General features: G+C 57.2%; 1 protein-coding gene across 1 annotated transcript; it reads right to left on the reverse strand.

The window, feature by feature from the left end:
- Positions 1 to 6,334: 6,334 nt before the first annotated feature.
- LOC105701936 (regulating synaptic membrane exocytosis protein 1) lies at positions 6,335 to 21,691 on the reverse strand. Its single transcript, XM_023432837.1, has 22 exons — positions 21,656 to 21,691; positions 18,335 to 18,452; positions 17,148 to 17,211; positions 16,820 to 16,979; positions 16,515 to 16,757; positions 16,043 to 16,196; positions 15,141 to 15,481; positions 14,876 to 15,102; positions 14,493 to 14,662; positions 14,336 to 14,404; positions 14,145 to 14,266; positions 13,852 to 13,964; positions 13,518 to 13,591; positions 13,291 to 13,349; positions 10,595 to 10,773; positions 10,310 to 10,525; positions 9,885 to 10,234; positions 9,656 to 9,799; positions 7,128 to 7,215; positions 6,951 to 7,033; positions 6,771 to 6,878; positions 6,335 to 6,709 (listed from the first exon to the last, which is right to left on the reverse strand). The coding sequence occupies exons 1-22, from the start codon at positions 21,689 to 21,691 to the stop codon at positions 6,405 to 6,407; spliced, it is 3,423 nt and encodes a 1,140-aa protein (XP_023288605.1). The 3' UTR covers positions 6,335 to 6,404.
- Between the last annotated feature and the right edge of the window lie 351 nt (positions 21,692 to 22,042).

The raw sequence follows: 22,042 nt of genomic DNA on the forward strand, positions 1-22,042 counted from the left end.
GGGGACGGGGCCGAGTCGAGTTTTCCGAACGGAGGCGCAGGGCAATCCGGAGAGCTCGAGATAGAGAAAGAGTCTCGCCTTCTTCTCCCTCGGTGGGAACGACGGCCCCCTCCAGGAACCGCTTCTCGGACCTACCGGAAGCTACTTGTTTAAAATCTCGAGAAATGCCAGCAACGATTGCCGGACGTCTTAACCTCGCGCTTCCCTCCTCGCGGCCTCATCCGGGCGCGTGACTTCGGCCTTGGCTGCAGCCTCCTAATTGACAGATTATAACGATCGAGATAATTGGGATTTCGTGATACGGAGTTACGAAGCCGAAGGGGTTGGGCTTGGCGATCTAGAGACCGAGAAGATCCTTAACTCGACGAATACCCACAATTACTAGTAGATATCTTAACCTCGCGCTTCCTTCCTCGCGAGCCTCTTCGAGGCGCCGAAGACCTTACCTGGAACATTTAAATTTATTACAACAATTAATGAAAATGAGGAACAGCGGTCGCCACGATAGGGATAATCCAGATTTCGGGTCATGTCGAATTTTTAATGCGATCAGCCTTGACGATTGAAAAATGCCGAAAAGTGACAACTCGACGGGGTGCGTTTTTCCTCCGGATGTGTCCACCGGGACGTCTCGGGCAACCGAGAGAAATGTCCGGTAAGGTCGCGGAAATCTCGTCTGGTTTAAGGAGGGCAACATTTACCGGCGCGGGAATCGAGCGGAACGCGTAACTGTCGGTAACGATCGCTAATCGAGGCGCGCTCGTTTCGTTTCGTTTCAGGCACGACTGGGATATCGTTCTGTGCATACGATGCGAACGATAGTACACCGGCTGCCATCTCTTGTCACTTTCCGAGTGCCCGTGATTACAGCCACCGATATTACCGATATCACGACGTACGTCGCGAATCTTGCGAGGGACGTAAAAAATCGGCCCTCCGCGTTCCTATCCACCCCGCGTGCGTGGGCTCCCCCGTTTTTCTAATTTTATCAAGTTAATCGCGAGTGACTAGCAATTAACTTGCAATTGCCGGGTACGCAGCCGCTAAGGTGCATTGCGTTACACGCATCTTAAAAAGGGGTCGCGTTAGCGGGCCGAAAGTGTTACGGCTGCGGTACGCTTTCGGCTGTGGTATCGGTTAACTGCTTGCTTTCGATTAGCATGCATTAAGGCCGATTAACATCGATTAACTGTGGTTAGCGGCCGTCTCTCGAAAGGCAGATAGGACACGCAAGTTCTTCCGAGAAGCTCGAAGGGAGGAGGCCGATTTCTAGGTACATCGGGCTCCACCTTTGTGCCGACAATTGCGGGAACACGTACGCACGTTTGCGATTTCCCTTCTCGAGAAGAAGGCCTAGGGACATCGAGGGTACTCAGGAGATCGTGGATGTTAACATATTATTATATTATAATATATTATATTATTATTTTATATATAATAATTTTAGGAGGATGAATCGAATCCCAGCGGTTGGCTCTAGACAAGGTGTACTTTCCACAGATTTTTATTTGACACAGTATTAAGGTTTTACACGAATTTCCACACATCTTGCCCCTGTCGGAAATGAGAGTTTGTACGGTAGGTAGGCCGATGGGCGGACGGCTAGGTAGACGATCGATCGATCGGTTTGCGGAGAAGGTAGGAATGCCGTTCGGTGAAGTCATACGCGAGCGATGGGGGGAAAGTGGGTGGGCCTTCTTTCTAGATTCAGCTTTCTTTGCCAGATATTTCGCGGTTACTTCGTACTCCAGCTTTACCCAAAATGAAGAGCTCCAGTGGTCTCGCGTTTCTCGCTGGGCGAGAGTCGAGTGGAGGGCTCACCAAACTGCAAAAAATGTCCCCGAGTTCCGAGTTCACGGTTCCACGTCGCGTAGAACTCCCTTACGCGACACTAATCACTACGAAATAAGCACCGAAAGTATCGCAGGCCATACATTACGCGGTTACTCGTTGCTATATAGGTACCGAAATTGACAGAGCTCAGAGTCGGCAAAGTGGAACTCTGCGAAACAGTGCACCCCCCCGGCAGCAATTCCATTAGCTTAGGCGAGCCCTTTTCGTTCATATGTGCCCGCTTATTAAAGTTATCATTTTTTTTTTTTTTAGGTGGACGAGATCGTGTGAATCAAGCTTTGATTTTCCGGGACCTCGACCTCGACCTCTGCGAGAAAAGGGACCTAGGGCTGGTCGCGTCACTTTTAGGCTCGGATATCATTATAAGACGGATTGAAATGAATGTCGCGAGTCGAGGAACATGTGACAGGAGATACTTAGGCCAGGGCCAGTCTATAGGCATCGCGGAACGTCATCGTATAGAAAATAGTCGGCGCGTATAGAAAAAACGGGACGTCGAGGGTTCGACTTTCGACGAGAGGTATCTGAGCGCGAATCGGCACCGACTAATTGTGGAGTAAGACCTCGGAGCATATTAGAATGATTTTTTTTCTCTTCCCACAAGCCACAAGGATGCTCCCCAGAATGACTGCTCAATGATCAGCCAGTGATCGGTACCCGTGGTCAGGGGTTTCAGTGAGAACGAACGACGTCACGTTCTATATACTTTTATAATATACATTTTCACAGATACCGGCTTATATAATTTCTCCACTTCCAGGGTCGTGCTAAAAGTGCCCTCGAAAGTACCAACCACTTTGCCTCTTACTCCACGGGGGCAAAATCACCCTCGCGCCCAATCGCCAGGTTCGACTCTCTCGTCGAAATGGCCAGATTCGATAATTACGAATAAACGATTGTCGGTAGAGCGAGAACCTCGCCCGATCGCTCGATAGCCTCTGAATATTAAAAAAAAAAAAAAATTCCAGGGACAGCAAACTAATTTCCGATTTTTAATCCGTGCAGTTAAATCGAGTGCTTCTATATCGTCCACGCGTCAGTTAAATCTGCACAGATCGGTGCGCCCAGATTAATCGGAAGAATTTATCATTACGTGTGAATCCTCTTTTAGGCCGATCTATGTGTCGGAGATTCGACTTTTTTACCAGAAAGTCGAGTATCGGGCAAGGTTCGCATCGCGCGAGCGGAGATCGACGATCGCCTCACGCGGGGAACGATACATACGTTTAGAGTACGCTAGGGTCGACTAAGGGCGCGGCCACGAGGAGGGCTCGACTTTATTTCTTCCCAAAGAGGCCCTCGAATGCACCTTCAACTGCCGAGGTGTAAAAGGCGCCACTCCCACGGTTGATTATCAATAAACCGAGTCCGATTACCGGGCAATCATCTTGTAACTGCACCGGGGCTGCGAACTGCATTGCACCGGGTCGCGTACATATCCGTGCCCCAGGTGGTGGGTTGTCGGAACCCTTCGGTCCGCAGCCCCGGGAATTTCCTGTCCCACTTTCTACCTTTCCTCCAACTTCCCCGTCGATTATCCTGGGGGAGGTATGCGAGCTCGCTTTTCATGCAAATCTCAAAAATTCCCGAGAATCCCGACTTCGCCGAGGGATGGCCGCGCCCTCAGGGTGGCTGGACCTCCGCCATTTCAGGACCTCCCTTCGGGATCCCTTGTGCAGATTGCATCTCTCGAGAGTAATATATGTCATCGAGGGTCCGGCTACCCTCGCTTAAATTCCTACACGCGGTGGTAACTACGAGTTGTTCTCGTTAGGCCCGGGACGAGGGGCCTCTTCGAGGTCTCGATGAGTCCTCTCTCGAGGTCTTGATGAGGTCCCTTCGAGTTCTCGATGGATCCTTTCGGGGACCTTAAAACGTGGCCCCTCGTCAGCCCCGCCACTCCCATGGCTAAGGAGCAGCGTGGACTGCCTTGACCTACCTCACGGCGTAAGATTAGACCACGTGTCACCGCGCACCTTATACGACTCATACTTTCCCACATCCTCGCCATCTATCTAGCTATAGTCGGTAGATTTAGCCTCACCTCGCCGGAAAAGGGACCGACGAGCTCGGCCAGCATGTCCGAGTCTCCTCGACGTCATGGCGACCGCGCATGTCGCGCAGAGACGCGACTCGTTGTACAGGACAAGTTCCGAAGCTGCGTAGAGAATAGCCTTGAGAGGAAAAGGGCCCGATAGAGGGGCCCGAGAAAAATAGATGCCGCCGAGCGATGAACCGTTCCTCACACCCCGGCCCAATCAGTCCAAAATGCCGCCGGAGGGTGACTCCAAAAAACCTCCCCCATATCAAAGAACCCCCTCAAGAGCCATTTCGCACCGACTGGGGCTGCTGCGGATTTTATCAGTGTACGCATTTGCTTTTAGGGGGCCGCGATTGCGTAAACTCTGCCAACCCTCCCCCATTCACCCCTGAACATAAAAATCGTTTCTCCATGCTCGATCCCCGAGTCGGTTCAAGGTGCACCCTTGAAATTGATAATTCTTAATATCACCCCGTGGCGTCCGTTCCAGAATAATTCAGGGTCGATCTGTGACGGTCGACAGAGCTCGCGCACGCGCCGTACTTCAATCGTCGCGGTCGCGGCTTAGCGACTCGCTTTTTAGGCCAATTTTCAAGAGCACTTCTTATCTAGCTTTAATCGCCGCTCGCTTGAGGCGACGACTAGTCGTCAGCGCGGCTAGTTCGCGCTAGTTTGCGCTAGTTATATATATGTATTTCTTTTTTTTTTCCTTTTTTTTTCTTAGAGATTTCGCGATGCAGGAAAAGTGCGTGGTGCGCGTCTCCATCCGGCCGCTGTCCGAGGACGGCGGGGGACAAGACGCGTTATCGATCATGGAGGCAGAAGAGATACGAATACGAGGTCGTACCGATATCCGACCGCCTACGCGTGCACATATACGTACGGACGCGTGCCGTACCTTCGCGTTATTTCCTCGTAGGACGTAACATTTAATGTTTAAGTCGAGGGGCCGAGCGCCGGCGCGTCGCTGCACGGGCGAATTGCATGCCGCTTGCGGTAACCATTGCACCGAAAGGTAAGTGCTCGGTGTCCGGCATTTACAATCACGACACCATAAAACGTGCCGGTTACCCTCACGCGCGCCTTTTCACTCGTTACCCTGACCTCCTGTCGGTAAATGGAGGGGTAAACGCGCGACAATGTCCACAGGTCCGACATCGATGTACAAGAAAAATTGGAGGCCGTCCAAAAAAGATCCCAATTGCGCTTATCAAGAAGAGGACCATTATGGCTACATTCGATAGTAATTAGTCGAGGGCGCAGAAGTCACGACAAGACGGCATGCCCGGGTGCGCGACGATAATGCTCGCCGTTGGCGCTCGGCCGGATTGTCGGACACTTAAAATCAGCTTACAACACAGATATGTAACGTAAAGAGGCGACGGAACGGAGCCAAGCGCGCGTCGCGAGAAGTGAACTTTCGCGCGTTGCCCCCGAGGCGTCGGGACGCCTCGACGGGGTCGGCTGGGTCCAAAAAGGTGGGTCGTGGATGGCGATCGTTAGGGACCCATAGGCCGAGTTGCCGGTTTCGATAAGAGTCCACGGGCTACAAAAGATACGCTTGGACTCTGTAAATAATTTCTCCGTAGAATCTCCGTAGCGCGCTCGTCCTCAGGCAGGGCTCGACCAGCGAGCCCGGAGTCCGGGTGGTCCTGGGGATAAGTCCCGAGGGTGTTCTGGGCTCGTTCCAAGCCACGTCCTACACTCTAAAGACTAAAATCGGGCCTTGCGTAGCGTCGACATCGGGTTGGGTTGGGTCGGGGTTCGAGCGCTTAGCGAAGGGCCGCGTTCGGCGAGGCTCGACCGAGTCGGACCGGTCGCGGGGCCCGGTCGGGTCGGCTGCTGGCGACCGGTGGGTCGATCTCCGGTCGACGACCGTTGGGTCGATCTCCGGCCGACGACCGGTGGGTTGACTCGACGGTCGCGGCGACCGGCCGCGTCGGACCCGCGGGTCGGGTCGGGACGTCGGTGGACCCTCGCCACTCCCGGCGCGGTTCGGTTCGATTCGAAGGGGTGGACGCGGGTCGCCCTTATTGCTGAGGTCGTTCGAGGTGTCGTTCTCGTATTGCTTAACGAGGGAGTCCGAAGGACCTAACGGAGGGAGGCGTCTCGTTAGCGGCCCGAGGTCGCGGACGCCGGCCTATCGGAATTCTCCCCGAAGAGCGGATCATCCTTACTTCGAAGAGGTCCAACGCGGGCGGAGAGATCGGCGCGAGAGTCTCTGGGCGCGCGCAAACGCGTCTGATTGTCGGTTTTCCTTAACGAGCTTAAATGTACGAAGGTACGCGAGCGAGTCTTGATTGTCCGGGTCGAGCCGACCTCTCCTTCCGCGCGATCTCCGGGGTCGGATCTAGCCGCGCTTCTCGCCGACCGGTCGGTCGCTCCTCGGGCCTCTAGGCCCTGCCGATCAGGAGGCAACCCTCAGGACGGACCCGTCCTCGCCCTTCGGCAGGAGACTGAGTCTGAAATCGAGCTCCCCGGCGTCGAAGACTCGATTTCGCCGCAACCATCAGGGCGAGTCCGCGTGCGAGTGGGAGCCCAGGGCGTGGATGGGAAAGAGAGGGTACCAGCCGACTGTGTGCCGAGACTGCGGCAGCAGGCCCAGGTCGATCTCGGCTCCTCCGAGGCCTTGGTTGCTCTCGAAGCCTAGGTTCCTCTCCCAGAGCATTACCAGCAGGTTCCGCCCGAAGGCGTCGCAACGGCCGTACTTGATCGTCTGCCTGTACTGCGGTTCCGTCGACTGCCGATAGACCCGGGTCTTGCGTTTCAGCAACCAACGTTCTCCATCCAGCAGATACGTCTTGACGTAGGTGTCTGGAAGCAGGCACGATTTCGGGGATCTCGACCAAAATACACTCGCCATCTCCCCACTCACCTGGTTTCTCCCGTTCGCCGGGACAGATCCCTCTAGCGCAAATCACCTCCACCTCGAGCGTACCCTTGTCGAAAGAAAACCCCAGCTGAATCTCGCCCTGCATCACTCCTAGAAAATATAAGAGGAACCCTTGATCGAGGTGTTATGGATGTTAGAAGGCGCAGAAGGAACCGTCCTCACCTCCTATGATCTTGATCCCCTTCGGCCTCACCTGGCCAGGTCCCAGTCTCGCATGAACACCGTTCTCGCTCCTCACAGGCTGGCTGCAACGATACCGACCGATTCCACCCTTTACCTCGGAAGGACTTCGAGCCAGAGAACAATGAAAAAATGTATTTAGCTTAATCTGAACGTCACCTCCATCTGTCGTCCTCGTCGGATTCGCTGTTCCGATCGAAGAACCTCTCCGACATATCCAAAACACCGTCTTTGCGCTCACCCCGCCCTGCAACGTGATTCGCATCGACTGAGGACATAATCCGTGTCTTTCCGCAGCCCGACATAGTCCAGACCTCGTCATTCCGCGACCGGAGGACTCCCACAGCCAGACCGACGTCCGACCGGTGGGTCGCACCGGTCGGCTCGTCGAGGTCCAGCTAGAAAGTCACCCCGTTCGTCTCAACGTCATCGGGCTGTCATGTCGCCATGAACCCGACTCGTCGACCTTTAGGTCGTTCGATACGAAATTCCGGATCTCAAGCGCAACTTCGTATCGAGCAACATTAATTCCCGACCCAATCGAGGGATCGATTCGTCCAACATTTCCGACCGACGTCACCCGAAAAGGAGTCACCGTTCGTCATCGGCATCTCTTATCACTTTGTCCTCTCACCATCGGCAGGATGGAAAGGGACGAGCGAATCACCAGAGGAGGGAACCGACCGCTGCAGAGGTAAAGGGCAGACCGCCTGGACTGGTCAATCCGGCGTCCCGGGTTTCGTCGTCTCGTGCACCCTGACATCGCCTGACGGTCCTCGGGGGCCGAGTCTTGGTCAATTACGAAAGACAAGTAGGAAGGTGGCCTCCTACCGGGAAAGGGCACCCGGCACACAGGTGGGGCTACTTTGGCTCCGTCTTGCCTGGGAGCAGAAGTCTTGAGTCGGAGAAGAAAGGCCGCGGGGTCAGGGGTCAAGCGGGGTGTCTCTCGGCCGGGCGCTGTCCACTCTTCCGGTTCGATCGGTCCGAGATAGACTTTCGAGGGCGGAAACGGCCGATCCGTCGGTTCCCTTTTCCTTTCATTCCGAAGACGTCGACGATCCGCCAGCTCGGCAGACTCCGCCGAGTTTGGCCCGTATCGAGCGGGCGGAGGAGTGGGGATAGGGGTATAAAAGGGCCGTCGGAGACCGGTCGGTCGCGTAGTGCGCGCCCGACCGCGCAGGCCGCCGCTTCCGGTAGCTCCGACCGGTGCCCCCGACGGAGGGATTGCCGGGAGGTCGGGACTCCCCAGGGACGTCGATGCGTGTTCGGCGAACCCGTAGAACGCACGGAAAGGCGCATTCTCCTCCGCTGCGTCCTCATGAAACATTCGGCGTCACCTGTTGAATGCATATACCCCCCGTTCGATGCACCTCGCGTGGCGTTTTTTCCCGCATGACGTGCGCACCCACCCACGCGATGACATTTTTTATCCGATCGCGGAGCACGACCCACACGAAGCCACTGGATGGCGGTAATTACGATTGCGTTATCGCCGAGCGGATAAAAACTGAGAGAGAGAGAGAAACGGACTGAAAATTGAATTCCACGATATCTCGAAAATGAAAAATCTCGAGGTGATCTCTTTTCACGACGCGTCGAGTGCCCTTTGCAGGGATCGGACCAATTTCGAGGGAATCTCGGTCGAGCGTCACCCTGGGGGCGGGAGCGAGGGGTGGGTGGAGACGGACAGACATAGTGAGAGAAAGAAAGAGCAGCCTTACCAAAATCCCGTATCGGCGTTCAACGATGGGGTAATTTATCTGGGTGGTGCGGAGTGCGGTAGCGGTAGGGAGGCCGAATTAGCGGTCTTCGAAGACCCAGGGTCGCACTGCCACACGGTAACCGTCGGGACGGCGCAGTCTGTTGCGAGCGGACCGTCACTCGCAACGGCGGGTGCAGGTGGCGGAGGTGACGTCGACGGCGGCGGCGGCGGAGGGGCGTCGGGGCGCCGAAGCGCGTTTCTCGCGTCCCGACCGAGCGGAGGTTGAGGGTTGGGATCGGTATTAATCGGCGTTCGCAGGTACGGAGGAGAGTTACGGAAACAGAAACAGAGACAGACCGGTCGGCGGGGTGAGAATCGGCGAATGGCTGACGGAGGAAAGCAGGCAGACGGCGGGCCGAGCTAGGCCTAGCTAGAAGCCGGGCTGTACGAGAGAGACAGGCTGTGAGAGCGAATGAGAGACGACCGTGCCCTGACGAGGGCACCGAGACGAGACGAGACGAGGCGAGACGAAGACGAGACACAGGGAGAGCTTTCGCTCGCGGGGACGGGGAGCGGCCGAAGCCACGTGGCGTGGAGGGGCGCTTAGAGCCCGACGCGACCATGCGACCGCCAGCTGAATCGGGCCCGACCGTGAGGTCTGATCGGACCCAACTGAGCCTGACTCAACTGGACCCGACCAGGCGCAGTGGGCCCTCATCCAGCTGCCGGAGCCTGGAACCCGATTCTCGAATCTATACGATTAACTTTCGCCCGCGAGACTCACAGTTTCGTATAAGACTTTCAAACGTTGACCAATGACGGGACTTCGCAATAATGCAAAATCTTTCACGGGGATCTTTTCGCGTGCGAAACAAAAAATCCGCATCGACTCGAAAATCGGGCTGAACGTGGGCGGTAGCGGACGCGCACAAGAAGCGGAGGAGCACGAGAAAGCGAGCGGCGGCCTCCTTCGTGCGATACTCACGGCTGCCGCGCCTCTTCTCCGAGGACAGACTCAGGGTGCGCGCGAGCTCGACCTTGATGGGTCGGGCACAGGAACTGCGTCGCCGGTCTCGGTTGTGGTGGTGCACCACGATCGGCGCCGCGTCCACCTCGGTCACGCTGCCGCCTGGAAGGGTTGGAACAGGTGCCGAAGGGTGGAATCGGTACCACGGGTGAGCGTCTATCTTTCATAGGTATTTCGGAGTACTCACGTTTGCTGTCGGTCCCACCCTGGCTCTGGAAGCTGCTGCGCCGGCTACCCGGTAGGGACCGGCTGTAGTCCTTGCTGAGCTCGTACGGCTCGACCTCCAGCTGCTCCGACTGGCTGGAACCGCGTCTCGAGTTGGCGTGCCACGCGTGGTCCGGGTGCAGGAAGTAGGGCTCGGGACTTCCGCTCTCGCTGGGGGTGTCCTCGCTCAGGCTGCGCTCCCGCTCGCGGTCCCGGTCGCGCGGCTCCACCCGCCGCAGCAGCCGCTGGGCCACCTCCTGGGAGAAGGACCCTCTAGGTGAGCAGTGGGGCGACTTCCCCATGCGAAATCCTCGAGGGTCCTCCAGCCGGTACCTGGAACAACGCTTGAACGTTGATTTCTCGTAAGTAGGATAAATACACACACCTGTCCCCGAATTTAACACTTGCCAGATCGCTCCGTCGTCGAGCAGGGCCGTCTTCAGCTCCACGGTGCACTCCCCCAGGAAGACGTTGTCCTTGTCGGGGCAATCGTCCCACAGCGTTACTTCGATCTTGCGAGTCATGAGCTCGTCGGCCGGCACCCCGGAGAAATTCAGGGTGGCGTTCCAGATGGGGTTCTTGGTGGGCTCGGCCACGCTCGTCTCCACGGTGTTGCGCTCCCCGCTGCAACCGGGGCATCCCCGTGGTCGATGCTCATCTTTCTCAGAGATCGCTCCATGTTAGGGTACTCACCAGGACGGGACCAGGAGGAGCTTCGCGTAGGCTTCCGGGGCGGTCCCGTAGCCGGTGTCCTCTCTGGGCGACAGGTCATCCGCCGCCAGGATGGAGACCACCAGCTCCTTGCGCTCCGCCTCGTACCACACCTGGATCTGCACGCGGCCGGTGATCTGCCGCTCCCTGGCGATCTGTTCCTAAAAGTCGAACGCACAGGTGTCGCGCCAGGAGTTCGACCGCGGGAAAGAGGCGTGCCTCCTCTCCTCTCTCCCCCCGAGCCCACCCTCACGGCGAGAGCCTCGAGGATTCAAGCTTCTTTCGGTGCCCGAGCCCGGCCCGGGTGCATTCCGCATTCGACCGGCTATCGGCTGCTATCGGCATGCAAAGCGGTGCTCGGGAACGTTCCAAAAGGGGTCGGGGGGCAGGGGAGCGTAACCAGCCAACGGGGAAAGTAACTGAACGAACGTGAACCGAGGGCTCCCGCCCTGGTACCTACTGCTCCGGTCGGGTCCTCCGATGCGCCCTTAGCTCCCCAAGGGCCGACTGGCCGGATCCGAGCTGCGAGCGGCAGCGGACGCCCCAGGACGCGAACCTTGATCCCGTCCTCCGCGACCCCACGCCTCCTCGCGCGAATCGGCGCGTTTCCTTCCTCGCGGCGGTCGCTCTCGCCTCCTCGTCGCGGGAGGCCGTCGTCGTCGAGCGCTGGTTTCGCCCGATCGTGGCCCTGACCCTGACGCGGGTCTCGCCGCCGACCCCGACCTCCGCCTCGGGCGCTCCGCGGTCGGCATGCGGCGGACTAGGGTGCATGCCTCGGGGAACCACCCCGAGCCTCGAGGTACTCGAAAAATAGCCACTACTCCCCGGATAGAAAATATACAACCACGGAATAAATGAATCTCTTTACGAACCGTAGGTGCATATCGCACCCCGAGGGGCTACTCACTCGGAAATTAGGGAAACCGATTTCCTTTATCGACAATCAACTGCCTTTGATCTCATTTGATAAACAATGCGATTCGGTAACAAGTGACAGTCCGCTTTATCGATGTGTTCGTGATCTCCAATGTCTACTCGGGACTTTCAGTCGATTTCCTGAGTGAACACCCCCTCGTCGCGTCCTCTCCAGGGACGCGTCCCTATTTCACGGTTTCTTTCTGACGGTTGACCCGACTTTTCTTTTTTTTTTTCTTTTTTTTCTTCCTCGGTACTGCGGAAAGGGGAGCGGGCTCTGCTATGCGATCTAGCGTTCAAGCGAGCAAGCGGTGGAAAGCGAGCGGGGACAAAGCGGAGTCCCGCGGAGGCCCGATTTCCTTCCCAGCGCTCGACTTGCCCGCGACCAGCCTCCCGGGGGACTTCCCAGGGGAACCTCCCGGGGGAGTTTCGGGAGGGTCTCGGGCGACGAGAACGCGAGACCTCCCGCGATCCTTCCCGGCGATCGGAGGGAACGGGACCGGAGGGTAGGAAGTGGGACCAGGAGGGACCGGGACTCCCTTTAACCCTTTCGTTACGGCAGTCCGCTCCGCCAGTCAACCCCCACTGAACGCACCACCGCGTCGAAAGGGTGCACATTGTGCTTCGGCACTCTTCGGTGTTCGAACTTACGCCTTCCACCTGAAGAACGTCTCCTTGACTGCCTTTTGTACGTACGCTTTTCTAAGTATTGAATAACAACTGTTTTGTCGTATCATTCCATTATTAAATTTCCAAATACAAGGTTCAACCTTAAACTTTTAAGAAATTAAAAGTTATCCCAACAGCGGGTATTCTCGTCTCATTTCGATGGGCAAACTGTGTTACGTATGTTAAAAATGTACTTTTAGGGTGATTAATCCAATAAGGGTGAATACGATAAAAAGATACTCTGGAGATATGGTGGAATTTCTTGTATTCGTAACGAAAGGGTTAAGGGCCAAGAGAGCGGGCTCGGGAAAGCAACACAACTCGCCGCGGATGACTCTGTGCTTTCACTTTATTGGGAAGACAAAACGCGTGACATTCCTGGTATTCAATCTCTCTCCCTCTCTCACCTCCTCTCTTTTTCTCCCTTCCTCTCCCACTCTCCCTCTCTCTCTAGCGGAGCAAAGCGAGTAGCGTCCGCGATACGCGCGGAATGTCGCCACTGGGATTCTAGATACAATACATCGATTGCGAGTCGCGGGGGCGGCGCGCGTGACACGCGGGACCGTCGCGGTGCGTATTCCGCGCGCGTTCCGCGTGCCGGCGACCGCGGGGGGTCCGGACTTCCGGCGTTTACGGTTACGGCTACACCTACGCCTACGATTGTCGATCGAGCACCTCCGCGCTGCGGCTCCGCGCGCGGCTTCCGGTCCTCCGAAGAACCCCTCCTACCCCGATCGCCGATTCGCGCGACCCGATGTAATTGCGACCGATCGAAAGAGGGTCTCGATGGACGGTCTCGGGGCGGAAAATCCGGGGCTGTCGACTCGGAGGTCCGGCTATCGCTGGGAACTCGGCCGCGCGTCAGGGCGTTGGGGGGCGGAAACGGAGTCGGGACTGGCGGGAAGAAGGTGGCTGGGGACGAACGCTAAGGACAGAGACACCGACGAGGATGAGCCCCGGCCAGGGACGGGGGACAAGCTGGGACTTCTCGTCCCGGGTGGAGGGCTCTTTGGGATCCTTTTAACGCGGGCGCGCACGCACACGCGGTTCCGTACAAACGACGCGTATTCTCGGTATTTATGAACTCGTTATACCGGCGTCTTTGGTAGTTTCCTGCGCGTCGGCGAGGTGGGCGTTTTGTCCGTATCCGATTCTGAAATGAACACCAGCCAGCTATTAGTCGGGCAGGGGTGGAGGCTCGCCAGGTAAGGCGCGATCCGTCTACCGGATTCACTTCAATTAGTTTGCCGTTTTCTCGGACTTCTCTTTCGTGAGGGGACTTCCGCTCGTGACGGGGATGTACTTCGGTCGGGGTACGTACCTAGCTGCAGGCCGAGGGAGCCCGGCTTGCCCGAGGGTGGCACCGTTCCCGGCTCGTCCAGCGGATCGGTCACCCTGGTGTTCGCCGGGGAGAAAGCGGAAGAGAAAAGAATATGTACATGTAAGCGAGATGCCTCCACCTTGGGACCCTATTCTCGAGTTCGTCCGGACTCTCTCGCATGATAATAGGATTTGGGAAAATTCTCCCATTGTTGCTATGTCGCGCAATTGATCAACGTTTCGATGTCATACGCAAAAACTGTGAAGTATGAGAAAAATCCAGGGTATGAATTCCAGAATAGGGCTCCTGGGGGGGTCTTTAATTTTCCACTCACGGGTCCGAGGTGTGCTCCACCATGACCTCCACCGTGTCGCCGGTGCGCTCGACGATCTGGGAGACCTCGTCGAAGCTTCGGTCCGTAAGCGACACCCCGCCCCATTTCAGCACCTGCGACACGAAATTACGGTATGTAACGAGAGGAATATAGGTAACGTGGGCAGAGGTCCAAGGTATATGAGAAAACGTATGGCATGGGGTGTATCGGCGAGGCATGGGACATCGCGGTAACGACGACCCGGAGAACGGAAAATCGGAACGTTCCCTGACCTCTTGACACGAGGTACTCACTCGGTCTCCATATTGCAGTCCGGCCTTCTCCGCTGGTCCTCCAGGCACCGTCCAAACGACGCGGGCATATGTGCGCCCGTTGGATCCTCTCTTCCCGCCGACCACCCTCATCCCGAAGCCTCCTGAAGATCGAAATACCGGAGTTAATGAAGAACCCTCCATATCGTCGAATCGCTCCCCATCTTACTCACTTCTCTGGACGTCGTCCATTACCGTCTCCTTCCTCAGGACGACTCTCCTCGCTGAACTGGTCCTCGACCCTGAAAACGAGGTGGACTGACTCGCGTACCCTTGGCAGGAAAATACCCATCGTCGGGTTGGATCCTCCCAGAATAAGCACCGACTCACCGTGGTCACTGTCGACGTCGTGGATAACGATCTTAATTCCCTCCCCGTCGACGAGACTCCCCTGCCGAGGCAAGTCGCGGTCGTCTACGGCGACTCTGCCCATGGCAGTGGGTGGAGGTTTCGTGACCCCCGGGACCGAAGGTAGAGCTCTCATCGCGCCGATATCCGGCCTGCGAAATTCGATTTTCGATTTTTCTCCTTGAATTGCCCTCCCCCACTTCGTTCCCTTCCACCCGACAATCCCTTAAGCGCAAACGCGGTCGCGAGCCTCTCTACCCTATCGGCTCTATCAAGTTGGAACGATTCGGGAAGTATCGACGAATGGACAGATTTTCCAACGATTCCGAAATCGATTTGAGATCGATTTGAGATCGATCACTCACAGTTGTGATACTCTTCGCCTGAGTCGTTTCTCCTCTTCAGGGGGTGGCTGCGGCGCCGGGCTCGCCTCCGCTGGCGAAGGGGCGTCCAAATCGATGACCTTCTCCTGGTCGGAGACCATCTCGTAGGGGAGGAGCGGCTTGACGGCCCGGAAGGACGCCCTGCGACCGACGTCTCTGCAGGGTCTCTCCTCGGCGGCAGACTCGCGCGACCCTGGACGCGGCCGACCCTGAAGACCTTTCCGACCGAGGTTCCGGGGTTGAAGACGGCGTCATAGGTGGAGAAATTAAAATAAAGAAATGAAGAAAAAGATAACCTACCCTGGTTGGCAGCGACTGGCAGGGCGTAGACGTCGTAGGCCGAGGCTCGTCTCGAGAGCTGTCCCGGAAGTCCCAGGCCCGACTCCTGTCGCACCGCCTGGTCGGGGTCGCCGCCTCCTGCGGCTTTGTGCTCGTCATCGTAGGATCGCTGCCTGGTGACCGTGGACTTCCGGCGCGTCGAGCAGTTCGCCGGGGATGCCCCCGGTCCCGGCGCCGCGGCCGTCCTCGAGCGCCGCCACCGCTCGGCGTCCTCCTCCGCTGCGTCTCCCGGCGCCTCCGCTTCTGCATCTGAGGAGCCGCCGTTAGAGAGAACTCCGCCTCGCGGTACAAAGCGGCGCCGTTAAGCGAGTTCGAAGGTCACTTGAAGACCCGGACGAGTTTGCCGGCGCCTCGGGTCGACGCAACTTCCGACTCTCGCAAGTGGCGGGTAACCGTATAACGCCGGTAAGCTCTCGAGCGGGAGCTAAGTCGCCTTCGCACCCCTTGGAGCGTGCAAAGCGACGACGCAGGGACGCCCGCCGAGTGCATCCGTCCTCGACCCTGAACCTAGAGACCCTCGTCCGGTCGAGCGTCGGTGATTGCGAGGGGGAACGACGACCTCCGACCTCCGACCAGGGACTTACGAGTGACCGGCAGGGGATCAACGGGAACGTCGCTCGGACGTCGGAGGTCCGGAAGATCGGTTCCCCGTTCGCGATTTGACGGAACAAGGGCTCGAGGATCTCGGAGCGAGGGCGAGAACGGGGGTGAGGGGCACGAGAAGCTGCGACCAGGCATCGGGGGTTGACATATCGGGCTGACATCGAGCTGACATCCAACGACGAGGACGACGATCAGAGGTTCTCTCACCAGGCTTGGACGACTTGGAGCCCCTCTGCGGACTGCCGGCTCGCCCCCTGTCGCTCTGGCGGCGGTCTGGAGACCCACCCCTGGATCTGCTCCTCCACTCTAACTCCCGCTCCCATCTCAGCTCCTCCCGGCGTTCCCCTGCAACCTTTCGAAACTACAACATTACGAGGACGATTAAAACCAGGGCCTCGGGGGGGACCGCCGCATCCGAGGTCCGCTCCTCCGGGCTCGGAGGACTCGCGGGGGGGCTTGGCCCCCGCCGCGAGGGGACGTGGGGGGACGCGCCGGAAAACGCGACCGACGGTGGCTCTTCGATAGCGCGACCGGTCGGCTGTACTCCACGGTTTCCGGTCTCTAGGGTTCCGCTCTCCTTCGGGATGAGCCTCCCGGCCATGGCGACGTCCTCCTCTTCGCGCGACCGCGACTAATCGCACCACCGGAGGCCCACCTTGGGGGACCTTCCTGGTCTTACCTTCTCGAGCTCCTTCAGGCTCGCAGGCGAGAAGTCCGAGTGCCTCCGGATGTCCGGACTCCTGGGGGGCGCCAGCCCCGTTCCCAGCCCTTTCGCCTGGCAGTTCAGCCTGGCCTCGCTGTGTCGTCTCTGCAGCGCCTCCAAGACCGGGACGTCCAGCAGCGACTCCGTCGACTCCTGCGCCACGACGGGCTGACCCCTCGACGCCAGCTTCCTCCGGCAGACGCTGCATCTCCACTTACTCTGGAAAGTGAGCGGCACGTCCAAGAGCTCGTACGCGGGCATCGAACCTGGGGAGGGCTTACCGGGTCCTCCGAGTCCGTTGGTTCGGAATAGGAGGCGCAGTCCTCGCAGACCTTAAATCTGCACTCGTAGCAGGTGCGGGAAAAGTCCTCCGGCTTGAAAGGCTTGAGACACACCCTACAAGCACCGGCCCTGCTGGCCGGTCTGCCGGGTTCCGGTTTCCTGGGGGCGGAAGCGGTCGGATCACTCCTAGGACCTCCGTTGGCCGGGACCCGGAGCCTCGAAAAATCAATTTCCGACCTCCTCGAGGCCCCGGGTTCCCTGGAAAATACAAGGTCAAGGCCGAACACTCACGGCTTGGGCGGCTCGGCGCTCGTCGCGGCGCCCGACGTCTCGGCCTCCTTCGCCTGGCAGTCCTCCGTGGGTGTCATCTTCGCGGGCGACAGCTTCGTCACTGGAATCGTCGGTTCGGTGGCATCGTTAATAAAACCCGCATCAATAATAAAAGAAAGAAAAAAAAAAGGAACGAATGCCCCGGGAAAAGGCCGGTCGCTTTTTGCGCGCGGGGGAGGCCTCGGCGCCGGTCTCCTCCGAATCATCGGAAATCAATGGACCGAGCGCGGCCCTCGCGAAACGGAGGAAATAGAAACCACCCTCTCCGGGCCTGGCTTTTTCGACGTCAGCCGTCGCGAGGCCCGCCGTCGCTCGACTCTGATAAAAAGGGAAAGAGACGAGGAAAGGAAAAACGACCACCCCTCCGCCGTCACTCGCGACTCTCCCGAACAGCTGATGCTAGCTCGGGGGACGTTATCGCCGACAGGTGTCACGAGATAGCGTCTTCTCACCCCGCTTGTTAAAAATGGTTAAATCTACCCTCGTTTCCCAGTATTCTTTATATAATAAAGGAATTTAATTTATATATATTTTTTTTTTATATCGACACATCCTCTGTCGACCGAGACTCGTCGATCAGACGAAGAGTCCTTCGAATCGAGACGATGTGTTCCTAATCGTTCCACCGACCGCAATCACCCGGTCGACGGTCCGGATGAGGTCGCATCGATCGACCCCTCCGGGCCGCGCCATCAAGGATTCCGGTCGACCCGCGTCAATCGCCCGAAGCGGCCAATCTTCGGATCGAACCTCCTCCCAGGATCCCCCAGCCCCCGGCCCACCCCCCCAATCCGCGGAAGGGAGGACGCGGTGAAAATAGATTAACGTCGCAGAGGGCGGCTTTGACCTTTCATTTCGACCACTTCGGGCCGCCGGTCCGCGCCTGCGCGGGCGGGGACCCCCCGCGAGACCCCGCCGAGGGGCGTTTCGCCCCCGGCGTCTTTATTCCCTCGGGCTCGGCGCTGTTGCGTAAAATCAAGGCCTAGTTTAGGAACTAAGAGGCCGGGGACTTAATGCAAACGAGTCCGCTCGGGGATCCTTTTCAGAGGGAGATCCACTCTCGAGATTGCGGAACCGCGTGCTGCCGTCACTTCCCCCAACCACTACCCCCTTCCTCGGCGCTTCTCCTGGATGCTGGGCACTGAGACACGGAGATGCCTCTCGGCCTCGCTACGGTAACTCACCGTTTCCAGTTGCCGTTATGAGTTCGTTACCCAGCTGACGCAGTTTGCTGAACGCCTTGCTACCGTCCTCCGGACTGTCGGAACCCTGGCCGCTGGTGTCCCCCTGAGTCGTCACCATCTAAACAGTCAATGGACCCTGTCAATACCCATCCTGTACAACAGTGGTCCATTCGAGACCCTCTGCGCGCGGAAACTGAATTCACGACTGTAACTAGAGATTTCATTTCAACGAAGGGGTACACCGGGAAATTAACCCGTAAAATTCTTCCCCAGGAACACCTCTGTTACCTGGCACCGTTTTGGATTTCATGCTCGGTGACCTGGTAAACTAACAGTCCTCAATTAAATGTCTCATTGTAGGAGCGTTTCTGCGGAAAATGTCGTGGCATTGATCGTGATATGTCGCGCAATTGGCACAGGTACGCCACGAGTACCGACAGAAGAGAAGACCTGGTGGTTGCGGGAAAACGGGCACGTCCCACCGAAACCAGGGTATCATTTCATTAAAATGACTCCTCGTCGACGTTGTGCTCGTTTAACGGGCGGCAAGTGTACGCCGCATTCGATTGTTTTCCCAATGTGTCGTATATTTTCGCGAAAAAAAAAAAGATATAGAAGAAACGCACGAACTCACACCCCCATCCAATAAATTCGGTGAATATATATCTCGGTTCGTTCCGCCCTGCGTTTTCCCAGGAAGAAGTGGGTTAGTCCGGGTAAATGGTGCACAGAGGACAACGAGTCGTGCTCGAGCCAAATGGCGCCTCATTGTCCGGGCATGCAATTCTTTCTCCTCTACGAGGACGTACACTTCCGCCTGTTGCGTTGCACTTCGCACTCGGGCGGACAGTGCGATGTTAAATTCAGTAATTCAGATCGGGGGCCGAGGATTTCCCTGGCCGGATGTCCCAATCGCGCGTCCGGACCAGCTGGTAATCCTGTCAACCCCTGTAGATATCCGGGCAAATTGCTCCCTCCGCGACCGATGCACCCCCACGATCTCTCGTCGAGGGTCGAGTAATAGCGCAAGAAAGGTCCTTCGCGAAAGTAGCAACGATGCACCCCCACGATCTCATCGAGGGTCGTGTAATAGTGCAAGAAAGGGGTGCGTCATGAAAATAGCAATCGGTCTCTCATAACGTGGTGTTTTACATGTTAAATTAGCCGACAAGAAGTAGCGTCGATATGGCGTCGATATGACGAGGTAGGGTAAGAAGACAACGCCAATGCTCGGTTCCATAAAAAATGATCTCAAAATCTGGTACCCAGGATCTCAGATTTTCGCTCATCTCTCCACCGACGTAAATCACCTAAAATGCTTTTAATTTTTCAATTAAAGTACGCAAAGCGAAACGATGATCCGCGGATGATATACAGAATGTAATGTTTTTTCTTTTTTTTTTTAACGCGATAAAGACCAGCGAGCGCGGTAATTTTTAATTGCAAAATTTCAGCGAGAAGGCGCTCTCGATACTAGATCGGAAAAAATCAGAATATCTTCGACCCCTAAGTGGGGAGGATTTCAACACATGGCGTTGCATCTTCTTACAGTACTTCGTGGATATGACGTTAATATGACGTCGTATCGCGTCGATATTTTGTCGACATGGCGAATACGACGCCTAAGGGCGGTATCTTCGCGGGGGGTCGATCGAGGGCCGATCTGGAGGGCTCGGGGTTGTAAGTATCCCGCGAAATTCCCGATCGGGGCCACCCAGGGCGAGCATTTTCGCCTAACGACGGCGTTATCGCGTGCGCTTCGGCCGTTATCCGCGGCCCGCGATACGCGTTACAAGGATCTACGGTCCAATTCGCCGAGCCGACGTCCGTTTAACGGTTCCCCGTTGGCGGAACTCCGGTGACGGGTAACGGCTGATACTGGCCGCCTGTGGCACCTATCGAACAATTATCGACGGCGAGCCGTCGAAAAGCGAGAGAGAAAGAGAGAGACGGGACAAAAGAGTCCTTTTTCCGCCGAGCGAAAAGGCGAGGGAAGCGACGACGACCGGCGTCGCCGCCGGCCCCGTAAATCCGATTTCCCGTCGGCGCGCCCATTAATGGCCGCTCGGCACGCGACGACTCATCCTTAGCGACAATTAGCGGAAAAAGTAGGACATCTTGATCGCCATGGGCATGGAAACGCGAGGAAAAATTGTCCTTGTCCGAAATCCGTGGCTGTTGGAACCTCCACCGTGGATGTAAAGCAGGATTTCAAAGACTACTCATAAACGCCGCGTGAACCTAAGAGCTCGTTTACCCGACGGGATTTTCAGCACACGTTAGTCAACGCAATGGCAAGCAATATATCCACTGAACGCGACTGGGTATTTTTCTTTTATGAACGCAATAAAGCTCGCCATTGCATTAAGGGCTCGTTCACGTGGAGCGACTTCGCGCGTCCTCTGAAAGGGTCTTAACTAACGCGCGCTCGAGTTTCTTTTTTTTTTTTCTCTCGTAAACGAGCCTTTTACAGGTAAAGTCGATTTCAATCCGCGACGATTATCCACGGAGAAGGCTAGTGGAACAAAGGGAAAACGGCGAGTCGTCGGATCGCCGTTAAATCCGATTGGCCGCGTTAGCGCGGCCGTTAATGGCCGGCCGGCACGCGACGCGGCATCCTTAGCGACAATTAGCGGGTTAAGTGGAACACCGTCGTCATCGGGAGCATCCAGAGGCGGAAAATCGGCCCGTGGGGAGTCCTCGGCGGCCTACCCTCGCCGGCGTCGGCCGGCGTCGGTCGGCGTCGCCCGTTTAATCGATGCGCGCTCTGTCTAGGACTGCTCGAGCGTGGATCGCGCTCGCGCATAACGCGTCTCCGCAGTCCGGGAAAATTTCCGGCTGGAGTGGCAGTGATACGCGGACGATAGGAGAGCACCCTCGTATTGGAAATCCGGCCATGTTTGCAGGCCGCTTGCCGCGGTTGCAATTTCCACGGCCGACGCAGCCAGGCCCATATCACCTGGAGTAATCTCCCTTTCATCCGCGTATCGCGATTTTTTATCCGCCCAGAAATAATTCCACGAGCCGCTGATCGAAAGCCCCGTGTCCCGGTGTTTCCGCCGTTTATCCATACCCGAGGCAATCCCGACAAATCCTGATTGCGGCCGAGAGTCCGCGGAAAGTCGAATAAGAAATGGCCAGGGAAAGAGTGGCGGATTCCGCCATTAAGGGAGGACAGAGAAGGAAGGGTGGTCTCCGTACACCCTCTCGGCGCGCCTCCTCTTCGTCGCTTCCCTCGCTACCCCTTTACGAAGACCCGGTTCCCCAAGATTCACGAGTTCCTCCTTGACGAGGGACATAACGTAACCCGAATACACTTACCTTCTTGACGAAGGACATAACGTTGGTGGGCAACATCTTGGCGTCTCCTCGGTCGTTCAGGTCTCCCGGGTGAAATCGTCCTCCAGGGTGCGTCCCTTAGCGAGGTTAGGCTCCCGGATGCGGCATCCCAAATCCCGATTTCTCTCTCGATCTCGCCTCGAATCTCGATTTCCTGCCTGCGCCTGGAGTCCGCACCGACGACGGCGCTCGACGACTCACGACGACGAGGGGGCGAGTCGACCTCGGGTCACCTGGACGAGCCCCTCGAGGTCGAGGTCCTCCCAGGTCTCCCTCCTTAGGGGCATGTTTCTTCCTGGACTCCGGGACGAGCTGGTGAACCTGCGATGCGAGAAGCGTGTCCGCGATTAGCCGGAAATTTTTCCTGTC

Source organism: Orussus abietinus, unplaced genomic scaffold (genome assembly GCF_000612105.2).
Source record: "Orussus abietinus isolate OABI.00-Male unplaced genomic scaffold, Oabi_2.0 scaffold22, whole genome shotgun sequence".
Classification (NCBI taxonomy): Eukaryota; Metazoa; Arthropoda; class Insecta; order Hymenoptera; family Orussidae; genus Orussus; species Orussus abietinus.

Coding starts and splice junctions, on each gene's coding strand:
- LOC105701936 (XM_023432837.1), bottom strand. CDS start 21,691: ATGTTGCCCACCAACGTTATGTCCTTCGTCAAGAAG. Junction 18,453..21,655: donor TTATGTCCTTCGTCAAGAAG/GTAAGTGTATTC, acceptor TTGACTGTTTAG/ATGGTGACGACTCAGGGGGA. Junction 13,965..14,144: donor GACTGCAATATGGAGACCGA/GTGAGTACCTCG, acceptor TTCGTGTCGCAG/GTGCTGAAATGGGGCGGGGT.